The sequence below is a fragment of the Phacochoerus africanus genome, chromosome 8 (genome assembly GCF_016906955.1).
Source record: "Phacochoerus africanus isolate WHEZ1 chromosome 8, ROS_Pafr_v1, whole genome shotgun sequence".
NCBI lineage: Eukaryota > Metazoa > Chordata > Mammalia > Artiodactyla > Suidae > Phacochoerus > Phacochoerus africanus.
The window spans coordinates 168,343,398-168,363,726 of NC_062551.1; the positions used below are offsets into that span (position 1 = coordinate 168,343,398).

General features: G+C 38.4%; 1 protein-coding gene across 3 annotated transcripts in view; it reads left to right on the plus strand.

The window, feature by feature from the left end:
- The window catches only part of FOXJ3 (forkhead box J3), a 138,816-nt gene that overhangs the window by 59,839 nt on the left and 58,648 nt on the right, over positions 1-20,329 (plus strand). For all 3 annotated transcript variants that reach the window (XM_047789525.1, XM_047789526.1, XM_047789527.1), the window contains exon 5: positions 19,070-19,153. In XM_047789525.1, coding sequence (XP_047645481.1) covers positions 19,070-19,153 — 84 coding nt within the window. The remainder of the gene's footprint in view (positions 1-19,069; positions 19,154-20,329) is intronic.

Sequence of the window (20,329 nt, forward strand, 5' to 3'; positions counted from 1 at the left end):
AAAGGATTAGGTTAAGGCACTGATGATTTAAAAACAAGATGTGGGAGTTCCCGTCGTGGCGCAGTGGTTAATGAATCAGACTAGGAACCATGAGGTTGCGGGTTCGGTCCCTGCCCTTGCTCAGTGGGTTAACGATCCGGCGTTGCCGTGAGCTGTGGTGTAGGTTGCAGACGTGGCTCGGATCCCACGTTGCTGTGGCTCTGGCGTAGGCCGGTGGCTACAGCTCCGATTCAACCCCTAGCCTGGGAACCTCCATACGCCGCTGGATCGGCCCAAGAAATGGCAAAAAGACAAAAAATAAATAAAAATAAAAAAATTAAAAAAAAATAAAAATAAAAACAAGATGTGGCCAACTGTTAGTCATTTAATAGAACATACTGTTTTTAAGTATCCTTAACATTTAGAGAAACCTTTTACTATGCTACAGTCAGTGTGCTAATTACATTTTATTTTTAATCCGTTGGTTAAGAGTAGATTCCTTAACACTCTTTCCTGAGCAACACTTAGATTAACTTGATAATCAGTGTAACATTAATAAAAAGCTGTTACTTGTTCAACAAGAATGTTCCACTCGTATTACATCAGTGTGTAATAGGCCAGGGTGCTTTGTGCTGACCTAAAATTTCAATCAGAAGTTATTGGAATAATTAGGTATACTTTATTTGAAGTGATAAATACTAGTAATGATGAAAATAAAGGCATTTAAGTCTGTCTCTGACACATCTTCATTTCTGATGCATTTTCTGTGCTTAAGAAAAGCAAGAAGTTTTCGTATTAATCATCTTTATTATTGATTTGATCACTTTTAAGAGTGCTGCCTAATTTTCACTTGGGTGCCGCTTTTTGCCCCCGCTCTCTAGAATTAATCTTTGTTTTAGGGTATCTTGAAGTTTATAGGCGATTTAGTTTTGGAAGGTGTGTTCAGGGCTATACAGTTCTAATTTGTGGTCTTTCTTTGGGGTTTTGTAGACTAAGTCTTCTGCCTTAGGAAGACCTTAACTTGCTGTGCCGGAATTGTTGGTGTGGACTCATAACAACGTCTGCATTTGCGTATCGTCCCTTTGTATGCTTACAGCCTAGGGCGCTCACTTCCAGGCACTGTCTCACTCTTTAGAACAAACCCGCTTTCAGGCCCCGGTTTTGGATAGTGATCTTTAAGCCCGTAGTAGATTTTTCTATAGCAGATCAGGTCACTTAAGTCTCACATAGCAGAATGTCGCATAAATGGAATCATTCAGTACATACTTTGTGACTAGCTTCTTTCACTCAGCATAATGTCTGTGATGCTATTGCATTGTCAGGTGTTTTTTTTCTTTGTAGTATTCCACTGTATGCCTGTACCATGGTTTTTTGGTCCATTTATCTGTTAGTGGACATTTGGGTCCACTACTAGGAAATTGTTAGACACGTTTTATATGGACATATGCTTTTGTTTCTCTTGAATAATGGAGTATTAACTTGGTAAGAAACTGCCAAGTCTTTCTCCGAAGTGGTTGTGTATTTTGCATTACCAATAGCAAGACGTGAATTCCAGTTGCTCCGTATCCTGACCAACAGGTAGTATTACCTATCTTTTTAATTTTAGTCATTGTACTGAGCATGATGTAGTATCTCATTGTGGTTTTACTGAGTTTTCCTGACGACTGTTGATGTTGAGCAACTTTTCGTGTGTGCTTCCTTGTCATCTTTGTACCTTCTCTTCTCTTCTGAAAGCTCTTTTGAAGTCTTTTGTCTTTTTTTCCTTTTAAAATTTGGTTGTCATTACTGAGTTGCAAGAGCTTTATGTATAATCTGGATATATTTTTTCTTGGATTTATATTGTGTAAACATTTTTTTCAACTGTGGCCTGCCTTTTTGTTTTCATAACAGTGTCTTAAGAGTACAAGTTTTGGATTTTGACGAAATGAGATTTATTAATTTTTAGTTTAGTGATTAGCGACTTTTATGTCCTGTCCAGGAATTCAAACAAGGTCATAAATATTTTCTCCTGTAGGTTTTATAGTTTTAGATTTTACATTTAGGTCTGTGATGCATTTCAAATTAATATTTGTTTATGGAGTGTTTAATATTTCTGTTGAACTGTTCTTTTAGCTCTATAAAATGTTCTTAATTTCTGAATATTTCTTTTGAAACTTTATTTGTCTGATATAATGTAATGACTGTAGCTTTCTTACGCAACTTCATGGTAAGTTTTTTCCTAGTATTTTACTTTTAGTCTATAAATTATTTAAAGTGTGTATCTTATAAACAAGCTATAACCATTGACTTTTTAAATTTAGTCTGACAGTCTCTGCCTTCTAATATGATTAGTGATTTGCTTGCTCTTTGTTTTTCTTTTGTTTCTGTGTTGCCTCATTTTTTGCAGCCGTTGGAGTTAATCACATAGTTTTATAGTATTTTATTTTATTCCCTCTGGTGACTTCTTAGCTATGCTCCTTTTATTCATTTTTTTAGTAGTCATTCCAGAGCATAACAACATGTGCTGTTATCTAGGTCTGCTCACAGCTGATATTACACCACTTCTCAGCTCACCCCTCGTGCTTCAGGCCACTTACCACACAGCCTCCTCCCATCCATCTCACAAGTGTAATAACCTCACAGCAGTGTAATTCCCTTTATCTGCCCATCCCTTTCTTTGTGCTTTCGTCATATCTTGTACTTCTCCTTGCCTCTCGAATCTCATCATAGGGTTTGGGCTCCCCCCCCCCCCCCACTTTAAAAAGTTAGTTGTGTTTTTTTTTAAGGAAATTATGCTGAAGATGCTCTTTTCTGCAAATCCAGGTTTTAAGCCTAACAGCATCCTTTGGCATTTCTGGTAGTGCAGGTCTGCGGGCAACAAATTGTATGGGCTTTTGTTTATCTGAAAAGGTTTTTATTGTATCCTTAGACTTTATTTGGCTGTGGAATCTTGAGTTTTTTTGGGTTTTCCTCACCTTTCAGAACTTTGAAGCTATTCTGTTATCCTTGGCCTCCCTTATTTTTGGAGAAAAGTCACCTGTCCTTTATATTTTTATTCTCCCGTGTGTAATATACCCATCTCCAACCCCATCTCCTCTTTGGTAGCTTTCAAGATTTTTGTCTTTTATCTTTAGGTTTGAGCAGTTTGACCTAATAAGAAGAGGCTTAGCCAATTTGGTTTTTATCCACATTTGGGATATTTTTGATAATTATTTCTTGTAAGCAATTGTAAGAATTTCTCTCCTTTTAGTGTCCAATTAAAGTGCGATAGACTGTTTGACATTGTTTCCTAGATCATTGAGGCTTTCTTTGTTTTCCTTTTTGCTCCTTAGATTGGATAATTTTTACTGATCTACAAGATCTCTGACTCTCTGTATCCTGTTCTGTCATATCTAGTGAACTTTATAGTCTAATTATTGGGCTTTTTAATTTTAGAGTTTCCATTTGGTCCTTTTTTTGTGTAAAGAGAAAATTGGTGAATTGAGTTCAGCCATTGGCTTTGATGCTGGATTAGGGATTCTGTGTTGTCTCTAAAGTTTGTCAACATGAGACGTGTCCAGGAGCTTGTGAGTCACCTTTTTTTTTATAAGAAGGTATGTAGCACTGTCCAGATCTCCATAGGGTGTAAAAATCCCCTGAACCTAATCCATTCTTTCATCTGATTCCTTTCATCATCATTGATGTTTTGAGATCCTGGGAATGAAAACAAAACAATGAGAAGAAATGAGATTAAATGGTTATTTCAGTGGTAAATAATTTGGATTACTGTATCACCTCCAGATGGTCTACTGCCTCTAATCTCTGTTTACCTCTGCTCCATCTGTTTGTTACCTGGCTGCCTTAAGGTATGGTACGCAGATAAGCACACCTCTGTGGTCACATTTTCAGCTTCAGCCCTCAGCTTCATGTTTCTAAACTTTATGCTGATGCTGTACTGCACCACTTTTCTTAGATTTATGATGCACTTAAATATCTTAGTATTTTTGTCCATATTCTTCATTGTATTTAAGTAGTCTTTCTTTTTTTTTTTTTTTAAGGCCATACCTGGGGCATATGGAGGTTCCCATCCTAGGGGTCGAATTGGAACTGTAGCTGCTACCCTATGCCACAGCCACAGCAATGCCAGATCCAAGTCACATCTGCAGCGTATACCATAGCTCTTGGCAACACTGGATCCCTAACCCACTGAGTGAAGCCAGGGATCGAACCTGAGTCCTCATGGATACCATCCCTCCCCCTCTGTTTTCACCTGTTTTCTTTTTATTACCATACTTCTTTGAGCATTCTGCTGTTACAGCTCCTGAATGATGTAGCTATCTGTAGTTTGATCTTTTCCATCCAGTTGTGAGTTTTTTGTTGACAAGGATTTTTTTCAATTTCATAGGCCCTTAGCATCTAGCATAATATGTGATGCATAGTAGAGTTTAATAAATGTTTATCACAAGAATGATGCTTATCTTTTCTTAATTAATTAGGAAGTAGTTCTGCTCTCAAAGTTCCCATCATGGCTCAGTGGTTAATGAATCTGACTAGGAACCATGAGGTTTTGGGTTCGATCCCTGGCCTTCTTCAGTGGGTTAAGGATCCAGTGTTGCCGTGAGCTGTGGTGTAGGTCGCAGAAGTGGCTCGGATCCCACGTTGCTGTGGCTCTGGTGTAGGCCAGCGGCTACAGCTCCGACTAGACCCCTAGCCTGGGAACCGCCATATGCCGAGGGAGCGGCCCTAGGAAAGGCAAAAAGACAAAAAAAAAAAAAAAAGGAAGTAGTTCTGCTCTTAAGGGAACTTTTCTAGTTGTATATTAATTCTCCTGGTCTTCAGGTGTTTTAGAAATTGTCACTTTGCTTCTTTTCACTTCTACCTTTTCTGTTGATCAGTAAAGCAAGGGTCAAGACTGTTTATTTCACTTAATATGAACTCCCAAATGCTTCAAATTTGAGAGACTTTTTGGAAATCGTATTCTTCAGGCAGGTTAACTACTTGACTTGCTCTGACATTAGTAACTATTTAGAATTTCGAGTAAGACTGATATGGTCCAAAGGAAAGCCAGAAAAGAGCTTGAAATCAAGACTTGAGTTGTTTCTGGACATGACCACTGACTGCTTTGTGACAAGTGACTTTTGACTGTATTGGGCATACCAGTGTATTAGACTAGAGTGCTTTGATTCCTGTTCTTTCTCAGTTAAAAAATTTTTTTTTCAGATATAATTCACATACCATAAAATTTACCCTTTAAAAGTGTGTGATTCAGTGGTTTTTACTATATTTGCAAAGTTGTACATTCGTCACTAGTATCCAATTCCAGAACATTTTCATATCATCAGCCCCAAAAGAAACCCATTTCTCATTAATAGGCACCCTCCCTTGTGCCTCAAGCTTTTGACAATCAGTAATTTACTTTCCATTTCTGTGGCTTTGCCTATTTTGGATGTTTTAGATAAATGGAGTCATATATTATGTGACTTTTTGCATCAGGCTTCTTTCATCTAGTATAAGGTTTTCAGGGTCATCTGTATTGTAGCATATAGCAGTATTTTATTCCTTTTTACGACCGAAGGATAGTTCATTGTATGGATTTATCACGGTTATGTCTTCATCAGTTGACGGACATTCGGGCTGTTTCCGCTTTTGGCAGTTATGAAAAATGTTGCTCTGATCATTTATGTACAAGCTTTTGTATGGGCATAATGTCTTCATTTCTCTTGGACATGTTTCCATTTCTCTAGTAGGAGTATAATTGCTGGGTCATGTGTTTCATCTTTTGAGGAACTGCCCTACTGTTTGCTGAAGCGCCTGCACCATTTGACAGTCTCAAACTATGAAGGCTTCCAGTTTTTTTCTTACCCTTGCCAACACCTTTTTGTTGTATGTGCCTTTTTGATTATAGCATCCTGGGTGTGAAGTGGTAACTCTGTACCAAGGGTTTGATTTACATTTGCCCTGAAGGCAAAGAATGATGATTGCCCTTTTGTGTGCATATTGACTTGCTTTTTGTTAGAAATTGTTGGAGATGAGAAAGAATACTGGGAGATTAGTACAAAGTAAAATGTGGTCATGTAATGGGAGAGGGGAATATTTTATATGTGTTGTATTTAATCCTCAGTATATCACCAGGGTCCATTGGACTCAATTTTGTTTTTACCTATCTATTTTGAGTAGTTCTAATTTGTTAAGATGATTATTTTATGACTTTTATTCTTTATATAAAACAAGTCTTCCAAAGAACAAATAGAAAATATATCATCTTAAGAATTATTTCATCATTGCCCATCATTTTTTCTCCATCATGCGCAAGCACCAAAATTACAAGATGCAGCAGAGTAATTGAGTGACATAGAAGAATGATGCCATAATGAGATTATCACTATTATCCATCATGTGTTGCCCAAAAGTCTTGCATCTTTCAAGAAGGCATAATAAAGTCTTTAAATGTCATTTAAGCCTTTTTTTTCTTTTAGTTTTCATTGAACATAGTTGAGAATTTAGATATTTTTTTCTGCCTATAATGACAAAAAGATGAAAATTGACAGAAGGAAATGGTGTACTATTATTAGTAGAATCAGAAGAGGAATACAGAGATGGACAGCAGCACCCTAGACTCTAATTATGATGGCGTAATTGAGTTGATGGTATTGGTAATTAGTTTTCCCAAACCCGAGAAATACCGAGTTAGTGATACATTCCTAAGGACAAAAAGATACTTGCTATTTTCAGCCATTTAGCCATTCAGGAAGGTCTTCATCATGCAGTATTTGTGACTAGAATCTGAGGCATCCCCTTTTTTCCCTAGAAAGTCACATTACAGTATTTTTTATCTTTTAAGGTGTTTGTGCACCAAAAATTCACTTGATACAGTCATAAATGAACAAATCCCGAAGTCTAATGTGTATACAAAAGTACTTAGAGGGAATTAGATGATATAGAAATTCAAACATTTATTGGATTATATTTGGGTTTCTAAACCAAATATAAAAGATTTTTTTTACATTTATGGAGCAGAGATGGCCATCCTTCAGCAAAGTTCTGAGCCATCAAATATTACAAATGTATTGCACTGGCAGTTTGAGCAGTTAGTCCCATTCAAAAGATATTGACCAATTGATGTACATATCTTCAAAACCAGAAGATTTTGAGTATATTAAGTATAACGCACATTACATATGTAATACAGAAAATTTGTATTTGCTATGTTCAAATTCCGTCTTTTTTTTTTTTTTTGGTCATTTTAGGGCCACACCTGTGGCATTTGGAGATTCCCAGGCTAGGGGTCTAATTGGAGCTACAGCTGCCAGCCTGTGCCACAGCCACAGCAACATCAGATCCGAGCTGTGTCTTATGCCAGTATCTCATAAGATTGTTTCTCACTGTCCTTATATTACTTATTCTGTAAATTATTTGCAGAATGACTAAACTATAAACAAGCAGTGTCTGGACACAGATGGCAAATAAATACTAATGGCTAGTTTTCCTGCTTTATTCCTTAGGGCCAATTGTCATGGAACTCTGAAAGAGTTCCCTTCATGGGTTCAGTGGTTAACCAACCTGACTAGGATCCATGAGGATGTGGGTTCTACCACTGGCCTTGCTCAGTAGGTTAAGGGTCCAGTGTTGCCATGAGCTGTGGTGTGGGTCGCAGACACGGCTCGGATCTGTGTTGCTGTGCCTGTGGTGGAGGCCTGCACTTGCAGTTCCGATTCAGCCTCTGGCCCGGGAACCTCCGTATGTGGCGGGTGTGACCGTAAAAATAAATAAATAAGTGAATGAATAAATGAATAAGTAAATAAGATATGAGGAAAGTGGATAAAAGGTTTGGTAACTTGTCCCAGATTGTTGAACCATAGCTGGGATTTGAATCCAGGTCTGTGGTTAATAGATATTCTCTTCAGGATAGCACATGACCTTCAAAACATTGTTTAGGCATACCTCATTTTATTGTGCTTTGCAGATACCACAGTTTTTACAGATTGAAGGTTTGTTGAAACCCCATGTCAAGCAAATCTATTTGGCACCATTTTCCCAATAGCATTTGCTCACTTCATGTCTCTCTGTTACATTTTGGCAATATTTTACACTTTTTCATTATTAGTATTTTTGTTACAGTGACTTGTGATCAGTGGTTTTTGCTGTTACATATTGTAGTTGTTTTGCGATGCCCTGAATTGCGCCCACCTAAGACCACAGACTTAACTGATAAAGGTTGTTTGTTATCGTCACTCTTGCACTTACAAGCATTTCCTCCATCTCTCTCTTCCTCTCCTTGGGCCTCCTTATTCCCTGAGACACACCAATAATGAAATTAGGCCAACTAATAACCCTGCGGTGGCCCCCAAGTGTTCAAATGACGGGAATGGTTATATTCTCTCACTTTAAATCAAAAGTAGAAATGATTAAGCTTAACGAGGAAGGCGTGTCGAAAGCGGAGATAGGCCAAAAGCTAGGATTCTTGTGGAAAAAAGTTAGCCAAGTGGTGAATGCAAAGGAAAAGTTCTTGAAAGAAATTAAAAGAACGACTCCAGTGAGCATACGTGTAAGAAAGCGAGGAGTTGCTGCGTGGCTCAGTAGATGATGCATCTGGCATTGCCACTACAATGGCTTGGGACACGGCTGTGGCACAGGCTAGATCCCTGGCCTGGAAACTTCTGTATGCCGCAGGCGCAGCCAAAAATATAAAAAAATTAAAAAAAAAAAAAAAAGAAAGAAAGCAAAATAGCCCCTTGCTGACATGGAGAAAGTTTGAGTGGTCTGATGGAAGATCAGACCAGCTACAACATTCCTTTAAGCCAAAGCCTAATCCAGAGATGTTTTTTTCACACCTGCTAATAATAACACAGTATCCATTGTGCAGCCCCTAGACAAAGGAACAATTTTGACTTTCAAATCTTATTATTTAAGAGATACCGAGAGATACATTTCATAAGGTTATAGTTGCCATAGACAGTGATTCCTCTGATGGATCCGGGCAGAGTAAATTGAAATTGTTCTGGAAAGGATTCAGCATTGTTTGTGCTATTAGGAATACATGGATTCATGGAAAGAAGTCAAAACATCGAGAGTAACAGGAGTTTGGAAGAAGCTGAACCAACCCTTAAGGATAGCTCTGAGGGGTTCTAGACTTCAGCGGAGAGAGGAACTGTAGTCACGGAGTGCGAATAGTAAGAGGACTAGAATTAGAAGCGAAACCTGAAGATGTGACTGAATTGCCGCCGTCTCCTCATGCATCAAAGTCCATCAACTTTGATGGATGAGGAGTTGCTTCTTCGGGATGAGCAAAGAAATTGAATCTACTCCTGGTGAAGGTAAAGACTGTTGAAATGACAACAAAGGATTTAGAATATTACATAAACTTAGTTGACAAAGCAGTAACAGGGTTTGAGAGGATTGACTCCAGTTTTGAAAGAAGTTCTATGGGTGAAATGCTAACCAAGAGCATAACATGCCACAGAGAAATCATACATGAAAGGAAGAGTCAGTTGATGTGGCAGGCTTTATTGTTGTCTTATTTTATTACATTGCCGCAGCTACCCTAACCTTCAGTAACTACTACCCTGATTAGTCAGCAGCCACCAACATCAAGGCAAGACCCTCTGTCAGCAAAAAATTAAGACTAGCTAATGGCTCAGATGGTGGTTAGTATTTTTTAGCAATAAAGTATTTTAAAATTAAGGTATGTGTGCATTGATTTTTTTTTTTTTAGATATAATGCTATCGAATACTGAATAGACTACAGTATAGTATAAATAACTTTTATGTGCACTGGGAAACTTAAATGTGATTTGCTTTATTGCACTATTTATTCTATCGCAATAATCCACGGTTGAACCCTCAATATGTCTTGAGATATGCCTGTGATGCTTTTGTTGAAATTCAGCATGGTGTATTACTCTGGAAATTTTTTATGGGGAGTTTGCCTAGAAGGGTAGGAAGTGAAAGAGACTGATACCAGTCTGGTTTAGGTAATAGTTGGAGTTAGATCCTGACTCAGGTGGAACAAGTAGCCCTGATAGTGAATTTAGCAGATGTAAATTTCAAAAAAGCCATCATAAATATGTCGAAAAATTAAAAGTAAACATATTCCAATAATTAGTGAATGAGGAGATAAGGAATTTGAATACAGACATAGAAACTATAAAAGAAAACAAATGAAAATTATAGAGCTGAAAAGTACAGCAACTAAATGAATAATCTACTGAATGGCCTAAACGGAGTATTGGATACAGCAGAAGAAAAGATCACTTAATCAGGAATATCTAAGAATTATAAATGTGTGTGCCCAAAAATAAGGTTTAAAAAAATTAAAACTCCTAGAACTACAAAAAGAAATAAGCAAATCCACAGTCTTTTTTTTTTCCCTTTTTAGGGCCACACCCGTGTTATATGGAGGTTCCCAGGCTAGGAGCTGAATCAGAGCTATAGCTGCCACCTACACCACAGCCCACAGCAACGCCAGATCCGAGCTGTGTCTGCAACCTACACCACAGCTCACGGCAACGCCGGATCCTTAACCCACTGAGCAAGGCCAGGGATGGAACCCACAACCTCATGGTTCCTAGTTGGATTCGTTAACCACTGCGCCATGACAGGAACTCCGATACCAAAATTTAATTAGAAAAATCAGAAGGGTCTGAAGTCATTTACTTAAGCATATATCTTAAGAAGTTAGAAAAATAAGAGCAAGTTGAGTCCAAAGTAAGTAGAAGGAAGGAAATAATAAAGATAAATAAAACTAGAAATGAACAAACAGCAATGAAACAAGAATCTAAAATATTTAAGGAAAAAGCAATGCTGGTTTTACACAGACTCTTACCAAAAAAAAAAAAGATAGTAGATAATAAACAGTTTTCACTTGATTTAATGAGGTCAACATCACTGTATTACTAAAGTCAGACAACTTTAAAGAAATAACAAGAAAACTATAGACTAGTAGTATCTTTGGGAACTAATACTAATAATCTTTAACAAAATATTAGCAAATTAGATTTATTGGTATGTAAAATGGAGAATATATCATGACCAGTTGGGATTTGTTCCAGGAATGCGATGCAGGTTAAGAGTAGAAAACTAATTGATTTAACTCACCATGTCAGTAGAAGAAATCTGAAAAATCATATCTCAAGGGTAGAAAAGTTTGACGAATTTAATACTCATTCAGCAAACTAGGAATAAAAGGAATTTCTTTTATTTGATTAAAGCCATCTATTAAAAAACCTACAATTCGTATTTTATGGTGAGACAGTGAATACTTCTCCTTTGAGATTGAGAACAAAGCATGTTTGCATTCATTGTTATTCATTCTCTTAGAGTCCAAGCCAGTGGAGTAGGGCAAGAAAAAGATAGAAGACATCCAGGTTGAAAAGGAATAAGTAGAAACTTTTTGCAAACAACTTTATTGCATGTGTAGAAAATCCTAGAGAGTCACTAGAATTCATAAGTGAGTTTAGCAAAGTCCCGGGATACAAGGTCGATAAAAATTTTTTTTTTTTTGTCTCTTGTCTTTTTAGGACTGCACTTGCGGCATATGGAGATTTGCAGCCTAGGGGTCGAATCGGAGCTACAGCTGCTGGCCTACCCCACAGCCACAGCAACCGCTGGATCCAAGCCATGTCTGCGGCCTACACCACAGCTCACAGCAGTGCCAGATCCTTAACCCAGTGAGTGAGGCCAGGTATCGAACCCACAACCTCATGGTTCCTAGTCAGATTTGTTTCTGCTGTGCCATGACAGGAACTCCACAAGGTCAATATAATTTTGTTATACTACCAATTAATGGTTGGAAAATGAAGTTTTAAAAAAGCAGTTTCATTTATAATAGCATCCAAAATAGTGAAATAAGTCAGGGAGGTACATTTTAACAAAACATAAGCAAATATGTTTACTGAAAACTCTCAAACATTAAGAGAGAGAAAACAACTAAATAAATGGTGCGATATAGCGTATTAAGGACTAGAGGACACATCGTTAGATGTCAGTCTTCCCCACATTGTTTATAGAGTTCATGCAATCCCAGTGAAAATTCTAGTAGACTTATTTTTTCTTTTTAAAATGACAGGCTGGTTCTCATTGTTGTATGGAAATACAAAGGACCTAGGATACACAAAACAATTTTGAAAACAACTACACTTGTAGAACTTAGTGCTTGATTTCAAGACTTTCTCTACAGCTGTAGTAAAGACAAAATGGTATTGGTGTAAGGTTAGAAATGTAGATCAACAGAACAGAGTTTAGAAATAGACTCATATAGATTCAGCTGATTTTTATTTTATTTTATTTGCTTTTTAGGGCTGCACCTGCAGCATATGGAGGTTCCCGGGCTAGGGGTCTAATTGGAGCTACAGCTGCCACCCTGTGCCACAGCCACAGCAACACGGGATCTGAACCGCGTCTGTGACCTACACCAGAGCTCATGGCAACGCTGGATCCTTAACCCGCGGAGCAAGGCCAGGGATCGAAGGTGCAACCTCACAGTTGGATTCATTTCTGCTGCGCCACGACAGGAACTCCATTCATCTGATTTTTAATAGAAGTGCCAGTGTAATTCACTGGGGGGAAGCATATATACAGTCTTTTCAAGAAATGGTGTATATCTTTTTTTGTTTTTAATGGCTGCACCCGTGGCGTATGGAAGTTCCCAGACTGGGGATTGAATCAGCCATAGCTGCATCCTGTGCCACAGCTGCCGCAACGCTGAATCCTTAACACACTGAGTTGGACAGAGATTGAACCCATGCCTCTATAGCAACCTGAGATGCTGCAGTCGGACTCTTAACCCACTGCCATGGTAGAAATTCCCAAGAAATGGTGTATATCTTTTTGGAAGAGAAATTTATATTGATCCTTAGCTCACACACAGAAAGTTAACTATGAGTGGATCAGAGACCTGATCATAAAAAGATTACAGTAAACTTCTGAAAGAGAGCATGGGGCAAGGTGTTTTCCCTGATGGAGCAGGAACATCTAAGTGTGTGTGTGTGTGTGTGTGTGTGTGTGTGTGTGTGTGTCTGTTTAGCTAGGAGACAATAACACAGACCACAAAATAAAAATTGATAAAGATTTTTGCTCGTTAGAAGACTGCCAGGAAAATGAAGAGACAACCATAGATTGGGATTAAATATTTTCTATCTATCCATCCACCCATCCATTTCTGACAAAGAATTTGCTATTGAAAAAGCATAAAAATTCTTATAGCACAAATAACAAAAGTCTTATAACCCAAATAAAACATGAGACAAAATTTATGAAAACTGATTCACAAAAGATGGGTCATGGATGGCAAATAAGCACATGTAAAAATGCCTACCCGCATTTTTCATTAGAGAAATGCACATGAAAATCACTGAGGTATGACTACACGTCCACTAGAATGGTTGTAACTGTAAAGGCTTAAAATACCAAGTATTAGTAAAGACACAGAGTAGCTCAACTCATACATTGCTGATGGTCATAGAAAATAGTTTGATAGTGTGAGTTTCTTTGTATGAAACTTTGGAAGATGCAAAACTATAATGATAGGGAGCAGATCAGTGGTTGTGTATATGGGATGCAAAGGAAGAGGGATTTCTTGTGACACAAAAAGGAACTTTTTAGGGTGATGGAAATACCCTTTTTATCTTTTTTTTCTTTTTACACACGTCTTTGTTCATCAGTACATGGTGTTCAATTATACTACTGATATACTTACTATTTCATCAGACACAAACATTCTGTAGGAAGACACTGTTTCTCCTATAACATCACCTTAATTTATATTTGCCCTGATAATTTTATAAATGATTTTTATTTTTTCCATCATAGCTGGTTTACAGTGTTCTGTCAGTTTTCTACTGTACAGCAAGGTGACCCAGTGACACATACATGTATACATTCTTTTTTCTCACATTATCATGCTCCATCATAAGTGACTAGATATGGTTCCTGGTGCTATCCAGCAGGACGTCATTGCTTACTGGTTCCAAAGGCAATAGTTTGCATCTATTAACCCCAAATTCCAGGTCCATCCCACTCCCTCCCCCTCCTCCTCAGTAACCACAAGTCTGTTCTCCAAGTCCATGGTTTTCTTTTCTGTGGACTCTAATCTATATTAGATTCCAGATGTAAGGATATCATATGGTATTTGTCTTTCTCTTTCTGACTTACTTCACTTAGTATGAGAGTCTCTAGTTCCATGTTGCTGCAAAGGGCATTATTTTGTTCTTTTTTATGGCTGAGTAGTATTCCATTGGGTATATATACTGCATCTTCTTAATCCATTCGTCTGTTGATGGACATTTAGGTTGTTTCTATATCTTCGCCATTGCAAATAGTTGCTGCAATGAACATATAGGTGCATGTGCCTTTTTTCAAGGAAAGTTTTGTCTGGATAGATGCCCAAGAGTGGGATTGCTAGGTCATATGGTAGTTCTATATTTAGTTTTCTGAGGTACCTCTATACTGTTTTCCATAGTGGTTGTACCAATTTACATTCCCATCAGCAGTGTAGGAGGTACCCTTTTCTCCACACCCTCTCCAGCATTTGTTATTTGTTCACTTATTAATGATGGCCATTCCAACAGGTATGAGGTGTTTTTGATCTGCATTTCTCTAATAATCAGTGATGTTGAGCATTTTTTTGTGTGTTCGTTGCCCATCTGTATGTCTTCCTTGGAGAAATGGCTATTTAGGTCTTTTGCCCATTTCTCAGTTGGGTTGTTGGGTTTTTTTTGCTGTTGAGTTGTATAAGTTGTTTGTATATTTTATTTATTTATTTCTGTCTTTTTGCTATTTCTTTGGGCCGCTCCCGCGGCATATGGCGGTTCCCAGGCTAGGGGTCCAATCAGAGCTGTAGCTGCCAGCCTACGCCACAGCCACAGCAACTCTCGATCCGAGCCGCGTCTGCAACCTACACCACAGCTCACGGCAATGCTGGATCGTTAACCCACTGAGCAAGGCCAGGGACCGAACCCTCAACCCCATGGTTCCCAGTCAGATTCGTTAACCACTGCGCCACAACAGGAACTCCAGGATATTGTGTGTTGTGTGTATGTGTATTTTAGATATGAAGCCTTTGTCGGTTGCATCATTTGAAACTATTTTCTCCCATTCCGTAGGTTATCTTTTTTTTTTTTTTTTTTGCTTTATGGTTTCCTTTGCTGTGCAAAAGTGTGTCAGTTTGATGAGGTCCCGTTGGTTTATTTTTGCTCTTTGTCTCTGTTGCCTTGGAGTCTGATCTAAGAAAACGTTTGTCTGGTTGATGTCAGAGATGTTTTGCCTGTGTTCTCTTCTAGGAATTTGATGGTGTCTCGCCTTAGTTATGTTTGAGTCTTCAAGCCATTTTGAGTGTATTTTTGTGCAAAGTGTGAGGGTGTGCTCCAGTTTCATCGATTTACATGCGGCTGTTCAGTTTTTCCAGCACCACTTGCTGAAAAGACTTTTTCCCATTTTGTATTCTTGCCCTCTTTGTTGAAGATTAATTGACCATAGATGTATGGGTTTATTTCTGGGTTCTCTGTTCTGTCCCATTGGTCTGTATGTCTGTTTTGGTACCTGCTTTTTAAAGGGAATTTTGTGTGTGTGGTAAAATATACGTAGCGTAAAATTTGCCATTGTAATCATTTTTTTAAGTGTATAGTTCAGTGGCATCAAGGACATTAATATTGTTGTGCATCCATGCCCACCATCCATCTCCAGAAGTTATCTCCCCAAACTGAACTGCTGTACTCGTTGCGTGGTGGTTCCCCATCCTCCCCTCCCCAGTTCCTTGCAGCCACCGTTCCACTTTGTATTTCTGTGGTTTTGATTATTCTAGGTGCCTCGTGTAAGTCAGTCACACAGTAGTTTCCTCTTTGTGACCGACATTTCATTTACCATGATATCGTGCAGGTTCACTTATGTGAGAAGCATATGTAAGTCAGAATTTCCTTTTAAAGACGGAGTAACATTCCATTTTAAAAATGTATCCATTGATGGATGCTTGGTTTCACATTTTAGCTGTTGTGACCAACTTGCTATGAATATAAGGGTACAAATATCTGTCTCTGCTTTTGATTCTTTTGGGTATGTCCCTAGAAATTAAATTGACAGATCGTATGTTAATTCTGTGTTTTAATTTTTTTGGCAGCTGCCATACCATTTTCCACAATAGCTGTACTACGTTACATTCCCACTAGCTATGCTCAAAGATTCAAGTTGATGTTTTGCTGCCAAAACTTATTTTCCATTTTTTTTGATAGTAGGCATCCTGTCCTGTTGGGTGTCAAGTGGTAGCGTTAGTTTTGATTTGCGAAGGAAAGTTACAAGTTATTTAATCCAAACTTGTGATTTCACAGATGAAACTCAGATGATAGTTTAGCAAGAACCACTGAGTACAAGATCTTACAGCTTCTGTTGTGAATTATTTCAGTTGTTAGCATTTGCATTTGGGCTTTTTGTGCATTGGATTTTTTAAGTACATAATGGATAGGGTTAAGCTTATGAGCAACTTTTTTTTCTTTTGTTGATCTATTTGTGATAAGCTAATATAAAATGTTTAATAACAAATCAGTGTAAAGTTTGGTCAGTGAGTGGTTTCCCAGATTAAAACAAGCACACAGATTCATGCAAAACAAACTAAACACTGAAATTTATCATTTCCACGAACAGTGAATTTTAAACTGTCATACAATGAGTTGTATTTTTCTTTTTACTTCACTTTCACCTTTAGTGAGAACAGAGTGTGGAACTTCTTCCTGAGTTATTTTGAAATTTGCCTGCATAAGCCATGCTCTTGAAAGCATTGTTTTAATTTTTATGCATTTACATTTTATGTGGTTCTTAGCACGTTTGAATCAGGTCTGGGAGGCTCATTAGCTGTGACCACATAGAAAAAATGACGTGGAAGAATGCCCCAGACGGGCTGTGTGCAATGAGTACTGAGTTCAGGCACTGCCTAGATGAGGGCCTGGGAAGGCCTGGCATCGTACCCTGTACCCTGACACTCTTGGAGCAATTTGTTCCACATCTCCCCCCACCCCCGCCATTGAGCAGACTTTTTAGCGCTTGCTCTGTGTCTGATACTGAGTCTAGAACTGAGCTTCTACACTCAAGGAACTCGTAAGCCTAAACGGTGTGATGCAAGCCTGTGAGTAAAAATTGCGATGTTAATTGCAGTCAGTGCTCTAAATACGTAAATAGTACAGAGATGTTTTAACTGCAGTCAGTGCTCTAAATACGTAAATAGTACAGAGATGTTTTAACTGCAGTCAGTGCTCTAAATACGTAAATAGTACAGAGATGTTTCAGATGGAGAGGGTGATGAATTCTTGAATACTGTAAGAGGATCAGAGAAGTATCCTCTTAGATAACATCTGAGCTAAATTTTGAGGATGGGCTGTGACTTTGTCAGTGGTTATGTGGATATTGCAGGCAGGGAAATCAGCAAGTAGGCAGACCCGGATGAAAAAACATGGTGTGTTTAAGGAAGTGTAAGCGAATAATTCATGTCGGGCACAAATTGTGAGAATTGATAGATGAGAGCTGTATTTCCTCTTATTGTCAAATATTGCCTGAAAAAGCAGCTTGGGAAGATTATCGAAGTTAATGGAGGCAAAGGTTAAACTTAATTCTGGTCCTGGCTCTCATATCCTTGGTTGAGCAGACCACTTTGATTTTTCTAAGCTTTGGTCTCCTCGTTTGTGTATGTGCAAACTGTGTGATTTATGTTTTTCAAAATAGTTTTAAAAGGAGTCGCAATTTTTGAGTCTCTGGAATAAAGTAGGTCCTCAGTATGTATTTTTGGAAGAGTGGTCTGAGAACTTGTATCAAAAAGTAAGAGAAGGAGTTTCCGTCGTGGCTCAGTGGTTAACGAATCTGACTAGGAACCATGAGGTTTGGGGTTTGATCCCTGGGTTAGGATCTGGCGTTGCCATGAGCTTGCGGTGTAGGTTGCAGATGTGGCTCGGATCCTGTGTTGCTGTGGCTCTGGCTTAGGCCGGTGGCTACAGCTCCGATTAGACCCCTAGCCTGGGACCCTCCATGTGCCATGGGTGCGGCTCTAGAAAAGACTTAGAAAAAAAGAGAAGATAAATAGTTAAAATTAATTATGACAGAATAAGCAATAAAAAGTTTATATATGCATGATTGCTTCCCAGGATGTACTTATGGTATAAAATGTGGTCAGGAAATTTGTCTTTATAAATTGTTTCACTTATTAATTTTGTGAGGTCCCAGGATACAGGTAATATAATATCTTTGTGATAAAATGCTATGAGATTTGAATGTCGTATGCTATTATAATTATCATCGTATGTGTTCAAGTAAGATTTAGTTTTTTAGACTTCCCCTTGTGGCTCAGTTGCAATGAACCCAGCTAGTATCCATGAGGATGTAGATTTGATCCTTGGCCAAACTCAGTGAGTTAAGGATCTGGCATTGTTGTGAGCTGTGGTGTAGTCTCGAATATGGCTCAGATCCTGTGTTGCTGTGCCAATGGTGTAGGCTGGCAGTTGCAGCTCTGATTCAACCCCTAGCCAGGGATCTCCCACATGCTGTGAGTGCATCCTAAAAAGACCAAAAGAAAAAAAAAAGAAGAATTAATTAATTTATTAGTTACTTAGAATATTTTTAAAAATTGGGTTCCCTTTTTAATTTGGCTGTAGCAGATTTCTTTCTTTCTTTTTTTTTTTTTTTTTCCTTTCTTTTCATGGCTGTGCCTGTGGCCTATGCAAGTTTCCAGGCAAGGGGTCAAATTAGAGCTGTGGCTGCAGGCTGATGCCACAGACACAGCAGTGCCGGGTCTGATCCACACCTGTGACCTGCGCTGCAGCTTGCAGCAACGCTGGATTCTTAAATCACTGAGCGAGGCCAGGGATCAAACCTGCATCCTCATGGATCCTAGTCAGGTTCTTAACCCACGGAGTCACAACAGGAATTCCCATGGCAGGTTTCTTGACTTGGTTCTTCAGATTGTGAGTTTTTTCTCTTTAATAATCTAGTTATAAATGGACCTTTTTTCACAGTTCAAAACTAGTGTTTTCTTGTGATGCTCGCTTTCCGTTGTCGCATCTACACAGTGCCTGCTTTTGAAGCAGAGGATTGTAAAAGTCCATTTTAATGTTATTGAGTTGCTGTGATACATTGTTAATGTAATTTATGTCTTTACCTTTAGGGGTCCTATTGGGCAATAGACACCAATCCGAAGGAAGATGCACTGCCTACTCGGCCAAAGAAGAGAGCACGATCTGTAGAACGGGTAAAAGCTCCTTTATCACAATATGTAGTAACATGGGGCCCTTAGGTCAGAAATGCAGATCTTAGAAGTTCATTTCCGTTGCAGTCAGTACAGCCGTAATGTGGGTACTTACTTTATTTGGATGGCATTTTCTATTTTTTTCCAAAGCACTTTCAGACTTAGTATTTGATCTTAATAATTCTTTGAGTGAGGGAGACACTTTAGGAATTAAGTAAAAGGGTTTTTTGGTTTGTTTTTGTATTTAGGGACCAGCTATTGCCTAACTAAGGCTTGAATCTAGGTCTTTCAAGTTTTAATTTGTTCTTTCCTCTGCATCTGACAAATGGTTTTATACAACAAAACCATTTCCTTTCACTGCAGATAATCAGTCTGATTATATTGAATTATCCTGATTATCCTCAAATGCTTTTTCCTGTTTCCAGCCATGTAATAATTATTTTGTATACAAAATCTCTAAGTGTGTATGTTTTGCTTGTAAGGTAATTCTTTCTTGAGAATTCATGGTTAAAATTAATTTGTAAGAATGAAAGAGAGAAGGAGCTCTAGTTGATGTCCTGAGTTGTTTATTGAAACATTTGTCGTCAATACTTTGCCTGTCCTCAGACGTGAACGTGATCTTTCAGCTTTTCCAGTGTCTCCACTAAGACACACACATACGCACGTGAGTGTGCACACACACATGCATGCTCATGTACACACCCCAGCCTACCTCACCCTTACTGTTCTTCAAGATCCATCGCAAATGTTTGACTGTGTTACGAAGCCTTTCCGTATTTTTATATTCTTAGGCAAATTTTCCAAAGTTCTTTTGTAGAATTTCTCACACACAGAAATTATTTGTTTCTGTATTTGTCTCCTTACTGGACTGCAGTTCCCTAAGGAAAGAAAAAATCATGTTTTTACCTCCAGTTTTATTGTTTTTCACAGCATATGTATATAATAGGTTCCAGTAAATGTTTGCAGAATAAGTCAGGACAAAGGGAGTAAGATAAGATGACGGAAACTTGAGTAAATGTTTGGTCAGATAAATTTGTTTCGTGCCCATTCCTGTTGGAGAGAACTTTCCAACTTCAGAGGGCCTCAGGCAGGGTTTAAGTTGGGATTGAGTAAACCGTGAGGTATAGCAGCAGCGGGATTTAGTCAGGCAGAGTCATGGTGCCAGCAGAGGAAATTCAG